We start from the raw sequence: 13,247 nt of genomic DNA on the forward strand, positions 1-13,247 counted from the left end.
TTGCCTCATTTCTCAGAGCCCATTGAGAAAAAGGGCGGAGAGACGTTGGAGCATGGGGACAGAGAAACGAGATGTGAGACATAAACACCGCCAATCTCACTCACGATGCTGCAAGCCATGGCTTCGCCGTCAAGGCGGTGACGCTCAAACTTAGTGTTTCTTTCCACCCCAACAAAGTCTTGCTTCGAGAAGACCAAAGAAGACCCAGCGGCGCAGCTCACGAGGCCGGGGCCAGGGACGGGGCGTCCGGGGAGAGTGCCGGCTGGCTAACGTCATGTAGTTCTGCCCGGGTGTTTGGATAGTACTTGAGCGCTTTGACAAACATGCTGCGAGTGTGAACGTTGATATTTGCCAGCTCAACGTCGAACTTGTCGCCCACCTTGATATCCTTGAGGAGCACGAGGCCATCGATACCGTCGGTGGATAAGAGGGCCGACATATCGAATAGGTCTACCCGACCGGACACGCCTTGCTTCCAACGAGCATCAACTGTGAAACTCATGCGCTTCGGTGCTGTCCCTTCAAACTGCCAGGCCCGCACGACCGCCATGAGCATCCACTCTTGGCTGCCGCGAGACACAGTCCGGGCCATTCTCTCGCGCATACGCAACAGTGAGAGCGTGTTGGGGAGTGTCTCCTCCGTGAACGGCAATATGTTATTCAGATCATCAGTCTTGGGGTCTAGCCTGCGGTTCACCTGCCGCTCATGTGCCAATGCTGCGTGAATTTGCCAGTGGACAATGAGGTCAGAGAAGCGGCGAAGAGGAGAAGTGGCTTTGGTATACATGTCCAGACCGAGCATGAAATAAGGGCCGGGTTCTGTCGACATCTCGATGCCACCAGTCAAGCGTGTCAGCTCCTGGCGTTGCGCCCCTGAAGGAGCGATGCCCTTCTCGAGCAGAGGGTAGAGCTCTTTCGTGGCGTATTCGAGAAGTTTGGTCTTGTTCTTCTGCGAATGGGCGTCCCGTCGGTATGGTAGTGGAATTTTACGGTCAGAGCTCCATCGAGCAGCAATCTCACCGGCAAGCACCATTGTGTTACTCACCACAGAGGCACCGTTGAATGCATCGTAGCCGACCTTGATGTATGGGTCAGCTGGCAGGACCTTGGTTCCTTCTGCTTGCTCCATGGGGACGTCTTCGAAAGCCACAGTAACGGAAGCGCCTGGCAAGAAAACAGGCCAGGCCCCCTTCTCCAGACGCCTTTTCCTGAGAGCCTGAGACAGACGGTGAAGGATCAAAAGGTCCTCTTTACTCCTTTCATCTAACTCCTTAGCTGACATCAAGGGGCGGTTTGATGTCACGTCCAACTTGTTAGGTGGCTGGCCAACAACAAGAGTCTGGTCAGATACTGGAGGGGGTGGAGGCTCGTTACAAAACTCAGCAACATCTCTTGGATCCAAGTACTTGACATTGTGCAAAGTACCTGGCTCGATCCTGTAGTCCAGCAGATCTCCGTTCTCGCTAAGCCTGGCACTAAAGGTCAGAGCTGGTCGACCATCGGCAAGCGAGTATTGTTCAACCAAACTTCCAGACTTGTAGTCTCCTGAATTGTCCAGACCCAGATCGTTTGGAAGCATGGCCTGAAAGTGGCCAGGAAGGTAGATATTCTCAGGTATCAGCTCGAGAAACCTGCCCAGCTCAGAGTTGGGTCGAATACCAGATGCTGGATCGGCTGTATGCACGTGAATCCAGAATTCGTCAGGTTTGTCTGTTCGTTCTAAAGAGACACCATCATCAATGAGTATTGTAGAAGGGGCGTCGATACAGAAGACGGGGGCGTCGGCCCAGTCTCGTCTGGCATCCTCCGCCACGTCTGGTCGAGTTGAGTCCTCGATACTAACTGGAGTCTCTCGAATGAGGCCGCCTCCACTCTGAATCTTGACTTCAGGGAAACGGACTTTATAGCGGGATGGTATTTCCCATGGCGGGATTATCCCCAGCTCTTGTAGGAAGGTCCATGCGCAAGACTGATTCAGATCAGCACCTTCATATAGATCCAGAGCTCGCAGAATGAGAGAGCCATCAGCGTGGAAGTGTGAGGAATCCTCGAACAAGTCGTAGCTTGCCCACCACTCAAGAAAGCGGATGAATTCTATGTGCTTCCTGGACCATTCACCGGTTTCAAGAGTGACTCCTTTAGTAGGAGCAAGGATTCCGTAAGGTGTCCACGAGCGCTTCTCTCTGTTGGCAAGAACGATTTGTCTTGCCTTCAGAATGAAAGTACCAAATGCCGTTTCCGACATATCAGAAGACGTCATATTTCCTGACGTCTTTGCCATTAGGTGAATATACTCGCGGATCATGAGAGTCACCCGGTTGATCATCATGAAATCCTGATACGGGAAAATCTCGAAAAGATGGTCCTTTCGATGGCAGTCAGCCGAAGGGCTTAACGGCCGAAAGATAAAGTCGTTTCGTAAGAGCGCTGTGTGAACTGCGTATAAAGCAGCAGGAGGAAACTGGGTGCCCTTTTTGAGTGAATTGGGTAACAACAAGTCGGCAAGCTCGAACAGACTCAAATATTTGGTCTTTCTCCCATCTGAGACCAGTGATCTTGCCCTGTCTAAACTGTTAAGGCTTGTCTGGAAGGCCTCGTCCGCTTCCAACATGAATGTCTTCATTTTGTTGATCAGATGGGCACCGACGTCTCGCCCGGGGCCCTTGTCTCGTTTGCGCAATTCTTCGTACTCGTCCGCCGTGGCATTAAGAGGAATCAGAGAAAGAATGGGCTGCAGCTCCTTGGCGGCGGCGAACTTAGACACAGAGAAGAGCGCGGAGAAACCCATGCTGATAACCCATCTTCCAGTATTGGTATAAAAGTGATACCGTTGGCCAAAGAACCCCAAGTATATAGCAAATAAGGGTGTCCGGGAGCCAGGCTGCTTCATTTCAACAAGATCGCCGGGAGCGTGGGACTTGTGCCCAACAATGGCAACTTCAGCATCCTCCTCAGTGTAGTTCTCATCTGGGCCCACCATACTCACTGGATCAGACTTGAAATTATCCAATTCAGATGAGCCAGTAGATTGAGGACGTGTGTTACTGTTGGTGACAGTGTACCAAAATGTAAGGTCTGGGACAATTGGGGTTACCTCCCTATCAGGGTCGTTGATAGCAACCCATTCTTGCAATCTTTGCCGAATTGGCCTCTTGTCTACTGCAGGGAAAGTTTTGGGAAGAGATGTGGGAATGTTCGTCTTTCCAAAGGCACCCTGAAGGCGGTTCTTGGTTGAGGTAGCGTACTAAGATTTGTTAGTCCATGACATGTTTGACATCGTGTGAGATGAACAAACGTTATGACGTCCAGTCGAGGACTGCAAAGGCGTAGAAAATGAAGATCGTAATCCATTAGGGCAGTTCGGAAGACATCTACAGCAAATGTACGGACGACCTGCGGACCGTAACATTTTTGCAGTATATCACAAATACCCTGTATCAAGCAAGGTATTATAACTCAAAATTTTGAAGCCGACGCGAGGCTGAAAATTTTACTATTGCGTGTTGGCAACTTTCACAATCGCGAGGTCACATGATATGGCGCTTTCCACTTTAACTGAAGTCTCTTAGCTATTCATTTGGGCAGGAGCCAACACGGAACCCATGGAATGGATTTCTCGATAACCTAAGGTAAAGAAGGTATTGACTACAACCTGACCTTAGTACCTTAACTTAGACTTATACAATTACTCATTATGAATACCTAAATAAAACCATCACCGAAATGTTGCATCTGTGTAGATACGTTGGTGCTCCCCGTCTCGCCGAAAGTTTCACGGAAACCTAGCAGCAAAAGGGGCTCGATTTAGAAGGCATTGAATTCGCTGCTATTATTGGCAATAATCCAAGTCGACAATCAATTCACCCCGGAACTAGCTAATGGCGAGTAGTTCCATTCTGAGAGATGTCTCGAGATAAAGACCTTCTCTAATTGGAAGGGCACCCTGCTCTGCCTGGCTGCCGAGCATAGCCTAAATAACGACGGCTTGGAGCCAAGAAGCGCGCGAGATTCACTTCATTTGAGCAAGAGATGATTCCGATGGATTGACATTGCAAATCCTATACAGGGGCTGCTATTGATCCAGAGTCTTTCATACATATGAGCAGATCAAATCAAAACACGAGAATATCAGTCAATTCACTGTCTATTGACTTTATGCCACCTGACGCTTCATCGCAGAGTACAGCCCATCAAAAGCTGGAAAGGCTAGAGCATCTCCGGCAAGACGAACTGCCGTGCGATGTGACGGTGAATACGAAGTGCAATTATAAGATTGAGGTTCCGATATTAAGCCTAGCTGTTTCGACCAGCGAGGACCCGACCGCCGACTGACAAGCTTTTGCCCCGGCTTTCTCGGATTACTATATCTATTAATTCCCCGCATATGGAGGCTGCAAGATGTCTGTTGTGCCGAGGGGGGCTTTGAGACAGGAACTTCTGGCCCCGTTTCCAATAAGAGACAGCTGTTAATTACGCCAAAGGCTCAGAGAAAGTGACGACACGGCGACAAGGCGACTCGCTGAGTGTCACTAAAACAAATAGAACGCTTGAACGGAAACCCCTGGGTCCACAAGCGCGAAGCCACCTCCGCTAGGGTAAATTGGGGGGCCATGGCAGATGCAGGAACAATCTCTTGACCCCACTCGCCGATGAACCGACTGATTCGAATTTCGAAAGGCGAACAGAGTCAAGAATTGGCATGATATGAGGATCGTTGTATAGATGGAATTTTTTTTTTTTGAAGCAAGATACCGCGATAACCGGGGCGCTGCACTTGGAGGCAACTCTACTTTTGAAGATGCTGAAGGCTATTCTAAGCATGATGCGCAACTTGAAAGCTCATCTCCCGCGCGGGGTTCACATCAATCGCGCATCTCAATCGAGGTCAACTCATCTCGATTCCCCTTGTGAATAGTCAAGTGACCAACCAACGGTCAGAGAAGCCTCGTCCTTGGACTAATATCGCTTCTTATTCACCACAGGTTCTCGCAACAGAGGCAACCTTGACCGCTTAGCTAGCTGATTGGTCTCGAACACTCGACCCCCCCCTAAACCACCTTATTTGGGAGAGGCATGGCATCGGCAACGTGAGCAAATGCCCCTTGGGCTGGTTGAGCCCACGAGATTGCATCGTGCCCCGTGCTCCACAGCCTTCTCCTTTTCGTCCATAACCCCGGCCAAATGCTGGGGTTTCTAGCGCTGTCAAGGCAATGATAGACATATTGCACCAACAATGGTCCGCGTTTGGGACTGGGCGACTAGCACCCCAGCTCATTTCATGAGGTACAGGGCACATGAGGACAGGCCAGGGACAGACGGGTACCTGAGTTTTGGCCTTCAAACGCCGCTATCGTGCATCATGTCAGGTACCATCTAAACCGCTATTCTCGACTAGGGCCATCCTTTGTCAATGCCATGACCCTCTGGGCACTGCAGCCAAGGCAAAACAGACAAGGTTGCAGGTAGAGGCAATAACAGTCGATCTGCTCATAATATGCCGCTCTCCTCCTCCTCCTTCTCTGCTTTTCCTTTCCCTCACGGTTCCATCCTTCGCGAATCTAGAGAGCATCTCGTTAATTTTCGCTTTCGTCCTCTCGTTTTCCTCTGTTCCATTAACCGCTTCACTCTTTTAGCGGGCATTCGTTTCCTACGCCAACTACAAACTCTTGCATTTACGTACAGTACTTGAATTTTCGGAGCTTTTTTCAATATGAAGGGAGGACTTGCTGCTGCCGCCGTTGCGGCCATGGCCACTGGTGCTCAGGCCGCTTACCCTCACCACCGCCGGGCTCATGAGATGTTCCGACGTGGTGGAGAGGTCTGCGTTCCTACCTGCACCACCATCTGGACTACCTACTATGGCGAGCCCACTCGTATGTCAACATATCAGTATTCTGTAGGATAAACGCTAATCGCTGTTTCAGTTGTCCCCAACCCTCCTTCTGCCCCCAAGCCCACCAAGGAGGCTGTCACCACTCATGAGGCCGTCAAGCCCAAGCCCACCACCGTTCATGAGGTTCCTACCTATGAGGCTCCCAAGCCCGTTGCTCCCACCACCACCAAGGTCGTCCCGGTCATCCCCGTCCCGACTCCGGAGGAGTACAAGTGCCCTACTCCCGGCACTTACACTTTCCCTGCCACCACCATGACCGTGACTGAGTCCACCACCGTCTGCGTTGGCGAGACCACCAAGGTCCCTGCTGGAACCCACACCATGGGAGGTGTCACTACCATCGTTGAGACTGCAACCACCGTCACTTGCCCTTACGCCAAGGAGACCGAGCACGAGGGTGTCGTTACCAGTGTCATTGAGACCACCACCTACGTCTGCCCATCTGCTGGCACTTACACCATTGCTCCTATCACCAAGACCTGCGAGGAGGAGACCGTCATCGTCTACCCTGTCCCTACCAGCTACGCTCCTGGTACTTACACCGCTCCCGAGCAGGTTGTTACTGTCACCGAGACCGACTACGTCTACGTCTGCCCTTACTCTCAGTCTGGTGTTCCCGCCACCACCAAGGCTCCCGAGGCCCCCAAGCCCCAGCCTCCCAAGGAGACCAAGCCTGTCTACGAGGCTCCCAAGCCCCAGCCCGAGGTCACCAAGCAGGAGCAGCCTACCAAGCCTGTTTATGAGGTTCCCAGCAAGGTCCCCGAGACTTCCAAGGCGCCTGTTTACTCTGTCCCCGAGACTCCTGCTTCCACCAAGCCCGTCTATGAGAAGCCCTCCGAGGCTCCCAAGCCCAAGGCCCCCAAGAAGCCTTCCAGCCCCGGCAACCTGAAGGGTGGAAACGACCACTACGGTATTACCTACACCCCCTACGTCGCCTCTACCGGCAAATGCAAGGGTGCCGACCAGGTTGACAAGGACATTGCTGCCCTCAAGCAGGCTGGTTTCCAGATCATCCGATCTTACTCTACTGACTGCGATACCCTCGAGACTGTTGCTCCCGCCTGTAAGAAGCACGGCATTGACATGATCGTTGGTGTTTTCGTCAAGGCCTCTGGCTGCACTTACGAAACCCCCGAGATCAAGGCTCAGGTCGACGCCTACGCCGAGTGGGCTCAGTGGGATCAGGTCAAGCTCTTCACCGTTGGTAACGAGGCTATTATGAACAAATTCTGTTCTCCCCAGCAGCTCAAGGAGCTCGTCACTGTCGTCAAGGAGAAGTGCTCTGGTTACACCGGTCCTTACACCATCGCCGAGACCCTCGACATCTGGGAGCGTGAGGATGTTCAGGGTGCTATCTGCGATATTGTTGATGTCACCGGTGCCAACATCCACCCTTACTTCAACCCCAACACCACCCCTGACATGGCTGGTGAGTTCGTCGCTGGTCAACTTGAGATCCTCCGTGGTATCTGCAAGGGCAACGATGTCATCAACCTGGAGTGTGGTTGGCCCTCAAGCGGTAACTGCAACGGTGTTGCCTGCCCTGGCAAGTCTGAGCAGGCCAAGGCTATCAAGTCCATCCGTGAGAGCTGTGGTGACAAGACCGTCTTCTTCTCCTTCGAAGATGATCTCTGGAAGGAGCCTGGTTCTTGCAACTGTGAGCGAAGCTGGGGTTGCGCCTCTTCTTTCACTGGCTACTAAGCAGTTCTGGAGACTCCAGTTCTGATTGCAGCGTGCCCAAGCGTCCCCTGTACGATTCAACCCTCGGAGCATGCTGAATGTTGTACATAATCATGACCAACACCGCCCGGCCATTCACTTCTTCTTTCTTCCTCGTGCAACCCTCTTCTCTTTTTCTCGCCACCGTCCATGCGGTGATTCACATCATTGACATCCAACAAGAGCCTTCGGGAATGGAGTCCGAAAGCCGACGGTCTTCTCTCTCTCAGGCCAACTCCAGACATCCGCCTCAGGGGGCAATGCATCGTTGCGCGCGTGCATGGGCGCAATAGATTGAGGGAAACGAATCTGGCCGGGCAGTTGAGGACGACCTTCTTGATGAATCCTGTTTTTCTTCCACTGTTCAAACGACATGTGAGCTCTTGTTACTATGTCATCTTTCCATATGTGTTATTTGCGGCAGCACTTCTTTACGGTAGACGCGTCTTTACGGCTCTTGAGCGACGGGGTAAGCGAAAGCCTTTTCTTGGGAGAGAGATGATCTGTATGTATGATCTATACTATAGCCGGGTTGTCATTCAGCCTCTGCTTCATAATGCTGTAATTCACTAGTATATCTTCAGTCGCCATTGTGCTATGTCGTGAGCTCTCGTATAAACAATCCTTCCCTAAGTCGTCTCATCCTAGTATCAACTGATGACCAACACCCCCACGCAATTACATTTCAAATTACCTAAAACATCATGATCAAAAGCAAGGCCTCTTCAGGCTCATGGTGTATGTATCATAGCAGTCACTAAGGCGCCAATAATATCAGCGACGGGTGCATGTATGAGACATCCAGCCCTTTAACCGCTTAGAGCTCCTAGAATAAGAGAGTAAGCGGCTTTATGATCATATCGATGATAAGCTCGAAGAGCTGGAACCGCAGGATCTTATCAAAACGATCAACGTTATATCACAACCGTGCTTGATACACAAACGAGCAAGATATCGGTCCTACACCCCAATCGGCTTTGCATTTTTAGCAGAGACCTATAATAATAAGAACATGTGAGCAACAACAAGTAAAATGGACGTGACACTTGGCCACGTCAACGTAAAATAGTCTAATAGATACATCAAAAAGTCTGTTGTGAAGCTATCGTAGTTCTAGCACAGCGTTCAAGTTGGCACACTTCGAATTTTCACCAGCATTCTAGCGGTCAAGGAGTAGATGAGACACGGTATATCTGGAATGACGATGAGACTCGCGTGTCTCGGAGACTGTACCTGTATCGGTAATCACCGATGCTTTACGAAATTCATGTATGTCTCAGATCTGACTGAGCATGTGGAACATGCCTTGTATGTTAACTGATATTGTAACTGAAATAGATGCGGCGTGTAACCATCAAGGGAATAGAGAACATGCAGATAGTGATGTCCATATCGGGTAGGTAATCATTCAATATCATCTTTGCAAACTACATAGATATACAGCTGACTTATACTTCACTCATTTGTCCCAAAAATGAAGATCCCGTCGCCCATGTCCTGATATCTATAGTCTCCCAAACAAAGTGACCGGGCTCAGCCCTGAGCCCCCAGGATAATGATGTCGGTGATAAAATAAGAAAATGATGAACGAAACCCATGATGAATAGCTCTGTAGTGAGGGTCTGTGTAGTTTGTGCCCTCAACCAAACCATCGCCGCCTATATAGAAGTGACATGTTGTGAATGGCCAATGGTAATTTCTCAACAGATCATAATATGATAAGCCAAAACAAAAGGGGTATAATGCTAAGGAGAAAGATGCTTCGAATGAAGGAGAGTGACCAGCGAGGTCAAGCAAGTATAAAGATAATTTGTGAATCAAACGAAGATGCTTTGTGTATCTGATTCGAACGTAAGCCATCGAGAAATGTTTTAGAAGATCGGCAAGGCATCCCTCGAAACTGGAACTCGACGATAGCATTCACCGCGGCGTGTAATCTCATCGGCTTGATAGCGCCATTCATCAGTGTCAGCATCGAGATAACGTTGCCAGGAACTAGAGAAATAGGGCTCAGCGGTACGGCCACATCGTTCAAGCTGGAGAAGGCCGCCACGATGACGGTCACTCGCCAAGACATTGAGTTCATGTCCGCCGTTGGTAAATGCAACGCCGCCGATCTCACCGAAGAAATCGACTGTCTGCTTCTTGCCAAAAGTCTGAGCATTAATGATGTTGACAATATCAGCGTCCTCGGCAGCAACGAGTACTCTCTCGCCACTACCGACGGGAGAGAAGCGCAGATTTCTCACACCAGCCATATCGGATCTGATAGTGCACAGAGGTGTACTGACACCCCGCGCGTCACACCAACGGCGAGCATCCCAGACCTTGACGCCCTTGTCCTGGAAACCGGTGGCTACTGTCCAACCATCATCGGACCAATCGCAGGCAAAACCATAGTCGCGGTGTCCGGACAGTTCCTGTTGAATCTCGCCGGTATCGGCGTCGGTAATAAGTACCTTGAAGTCATCACCGACCATGACTCTCAAGCGGCCATCAGGTGAGATGCGCGAACAGTTGAGTGGGAATCGATACCTGCTCTGCATCAAGAACTGCTGTGTAGAAAGGTCTAGAACGCGGAATCCCTCGTCGTTACTGGCAATGGCAGCCACAGGAGCCGAAGATCGCCGGGGTTGGTAGATCTGGACGTGATTGGTGATACCTCCCATATTTGAAGTAATGACACCTTCTGCAAAGTCTCTCTTGTCTTCAGAATCCAGGCTTTTGAGATAGTATTCACCATTGCAAGTTCCTGCAAACATGGCTCCGTGGTTTGCATCAAGGGCAGAGATGAGAGCTCCCAGACCATGTATATGACTGTTGTCAAGTACGAGCTCTACCTTTCCTGTGACAGTGTTGATTCGGTTGATTCCTCTCCTGCCAGGATAGTAGACCTGCGATCTTGAGGGGCATGCTAGGACGCTCCGTAGTTGAAAATGAGCTAGGTAGACATCTTGGCGGATAAGGAATCTCTTGAATCTCATAAAGTTTTGAGTCGGGGGGATAGCTACGTCAGCCATGTGAGGCTACCTTGAGGTCAGCTGAGAAGACTCAATCAAAGGCAACTGGTACTTACACTCCATCTGTCTGAACCTTGCTTGTTGACATAATTCCTGAAAGTGGCACATCGTATTTGCCGCGCATACTCCCTGGTAGTGTTCATAGATGCCCAATCCAAGCCTTGTATGTCATAGTCATCGCCGTGAAGGTCCTTGTACTGAACATCGCGGATGTGTGTATTTGCTTGACGGCGAATGTCTTCTGGACAGGGTGCGTTCACCCGCGAGGCGGATGGACAGGAGGAAGAACGAGCATGGAATGCCCAGTGTCTCAAAAAGTCAACCAGGCACAGATTTTCAGACCCAAGCATAGTCGGGTTGGGGTTGCTAAGTAGTGGCAGGCCCAGGAGCCCTGCCGGCAAAGGAGGCGCATTATCCTCCAACGTAGCTGCGTCTTCGGTCAAGACAGCACCCCATGGCGCAGGAGGCGGAACAGGATTCATGATTAGGTCGTTGTCAACTATGGTGGGCGGATGGAAGGCGGCTTGCGAAAGATAGTTGGTTGAGTTATTGATAGGGGATGATTCATCATTGTCACCCTCAGATAGAATAGATTGGTCGTCCGTGAAGTGTTCAAGTTCGTCGAATGCGTCGTCGAGAGGAGCGCCACCTTCGCTGTCGCTCATATCAATATCATAATCCACGTTGTGGTAAGGGGGTATGTGGTCAGAGTCCAGGTCGAGATATGTGGGAGGTGTCCAATAGTCGTCCAAGAAAGGTGGGTGGGTGGAAGTGTCCAAATCAAGATCAATACCGTCCTGATGCTCTTGATCTGGGTCGGACTCGGACTCCGGGGGTTCAGACTCGGAATTGTAGGTCTTGATGTAGGTGTTAGAGGAGAATTGGTCGTAATTGTTCTGGTCTGAGAACTCGGTGGCGATTGCAGTAGAAGAGCCGTCAGTCACTATCGCGAAAGTAGGTGTCTTGGTAGCGGAGATGGTATTGTCTTCGACGGGGATCGCATCTGTCATAGGCGAATCGGCCGTGAATTCAGGGATGTTGTATGATTCCTCTGTGCTGGGTAGGAGAGGTGAATTATATTGCTGCTGGCCACCATGAGGTTGTGAATGAGCGTAGGCGTTGGAGCTATTATAAGAGGCGTCGCTGGTAGTGAGTGAGTCCGCAAGTTGATGATGCTCAGGTTGGAGACCCTCATCCCGCAAGAGAGCCCCAACAACGTTCACAGATGAATCGGCAATGGAGGCTGTTGTATTTGTGGCCGGCGGGGGGTTGTCTCGTAGGCGGCTCTTGGACTTATTAAGAGCGGAGCGGCGCATCGTGAGGCCAGGGTCCAGCTCCGCGACGGAGCGAAGGGGAAAGCCGAAGCTTTTCTACAGTACGGCCGTGCTAGCGAGTCGAGGCAGAGCAGACGGCTTCTGCATACGGGCAAGCTCGAAAAAGGGGGCTGAAGAGGCCAGAGAGACTTGGGCTATGGCTCTGACTTGGATTCTGAGTCGCTCGCGTGCTAGAGGCGCGCTGACGGTCTAGCAGATTGGCGATTGCTTGCTTTTGATAAAAGAGACAGGAGGCGGAAATGTCTCTGATTTGGACGCCGCAAGATGGACGATGGAGGGATGGGAGGGGGCGGTCCAGTTTAGAGCGACGGCGAGGGGACAGGCAGTCCGTTTAACAGTGGGAGTGGGCTGCAGATCGTGTTGGACTAGGGCAAAATAGTGCGGTAAGCTGTGGTTGGGGCCTTGTTTCGGCGTCAAACGGCTGGTAGTGTCGAGATTGATGGGACGGGGGCTGAATTGAACTCGAGGAGCGGGTATCGTATATTATTGTATTATGGAATGACTATGAATTGTGATCTATGTCGAGTACAAGTGAGGCGTCATGCTGGCAAGGGTGCGGCGGGCAGGGACAGGACAACAGCAGCTGAGATGGACGAGGCAACTTGCAAGTACCTAGAGAGGAGGCCTAGGCAAGGGTTAGCTAGGTTGCGGCGAAGCAGAGTCATGAGTGAGAATGAGCGGTATAAGATCGAACGATTTGTTGTGGAGGGAATGTGGTCATTGTTTGGTCGAATGTGAGATACTCGAGGTTAACATGATAAATGATGAAACTCGACAACAGGTCCTCCGTACTTACCTCTAGGGGAGGGAAACTAGGCCCTCGGTCAACTTAGAAAACCTAAAGTGGCTGCCCGCATTTAGCATTCGGGGACATAGACAGGGGGGGGGGGGGGGGGGAGATCACTAAAGGTCTCCGGGAAACCCCGTGGGTTAGGTAGGGGAAGGGGGGTTCCTTGTTTCAGCATAAGCCATGCCGGGGGTGTATTTGATGCCAGAAAAATACCAGCCGGACGCCCTCTTTTTGTTTTCCTGATCCGGGTCAAGATTTGGAGGGGGATTGGTTGATGATGGGTGAAAGTGCACGGGGTATATACAGGTTTAGGTAGTGTAGGTAGTGGAGATGTATTAGTGCCTAGGCATGGCTTATGAGATGGGGGGCAAGATCCATGGATATGGGATGAGCCGAACGGGGGTTGTTTTGAGAAGCGAGAATTGAATGTTTGTTGCAAGGCTCGGATACAAAGATTGCCTTTTTCTCTCCTGTGTCACGGGTATTTATGC

At 51.0% G+C, this 13,247-nt stretch overlaps 3 protein-coding genes across 3 annotated transcripts; 1 reads left to right on the top strand and 2 right to left on the bottom strand.

The window, feature by feature from the left end:
- Positions 1 to 33: 33 nt before the first annotated feature.
- FOXG_00134 (uncharacterized protein) lies at positions 34 to 3,475 on the bottom strand. The gene is made up of 2 exons (XM_018376253.1): positions 3,296 to 3,475; positions 34 to 3,244 (listed from the first exon to the last, which is right to left on the bottom strand). Exons 1-2 carry the CDS (start codon positions 3,407 to 3,409, stop codon positions 218 to 220), a joined length of 3,141 nt encoding a protein of 1,046 aa, XP_018231793.1. The 5' UTR covers positions 3,410 to 3,475; the 3' UTR covers positions 34 to 217.
- A 1,582-nt stretch (positions 3,476 to 5,057) lies between these two features.
- FOXG_00135 (uncharacterized protein) lies at positions 5,058 to 8,307 on the top strand. The gene is made up of 2 exons (XM_018376254.1): positions 5,058 to 5,873; positions 5,925 to 8,307. Exons 1-2 carry the CDS (start codon positions 5,711 to 5,713, stop codon positions 7,592 to 7,594), a joined length of 1,833 nt encoding a protein of 610 aa, XP_018231794.1. The 5' UTR covers positions 5,058 to 5,710; the 3' UTR covers positions 7,595 to 8,307.
- A 599-nt stretch (positions 8,308 to 8,906) lies between these two features.
- FOXG_00136 (uncharacterized protein) lies at positions 8,907 to 12,835 on the bottom strand. Its single transcript, XM_018376255.1, has 2 exons — positions 10,689 to 12,835; positions 8,907 to 10,638 (listed from the first exon to the last, which is right to left on the bottom strand). Exons 1-2 carry the CDS (start codon positions 11,946 to 11,948, stop codon positions 9,484 to 9,486), a joined length of 2,415 nt encoding a protein of 804 aa, XP_018231795.1. The 5' UTR covers positions 11,949 to 12,835; the 3' UTR covers positions 8,907 to 9,483.
- Between the last annotated feature and the right edge of the window lie 412 nt (positions 12,836 to 13,247).

Source organism: Fusarium oxysporum, chromosome 1, assembly GCF_000149955.1.
Source record: "Fusarium oxysporum f. sp. lycopersici 4287 chromosome 1, whole genome shotgun sequence".
NCBI lineage: Eukaryota > Fungi > Ascomycota > Sordariomycetes > Hypocreales > Nectriaceae > Fusarium > Fusarium oxysporum.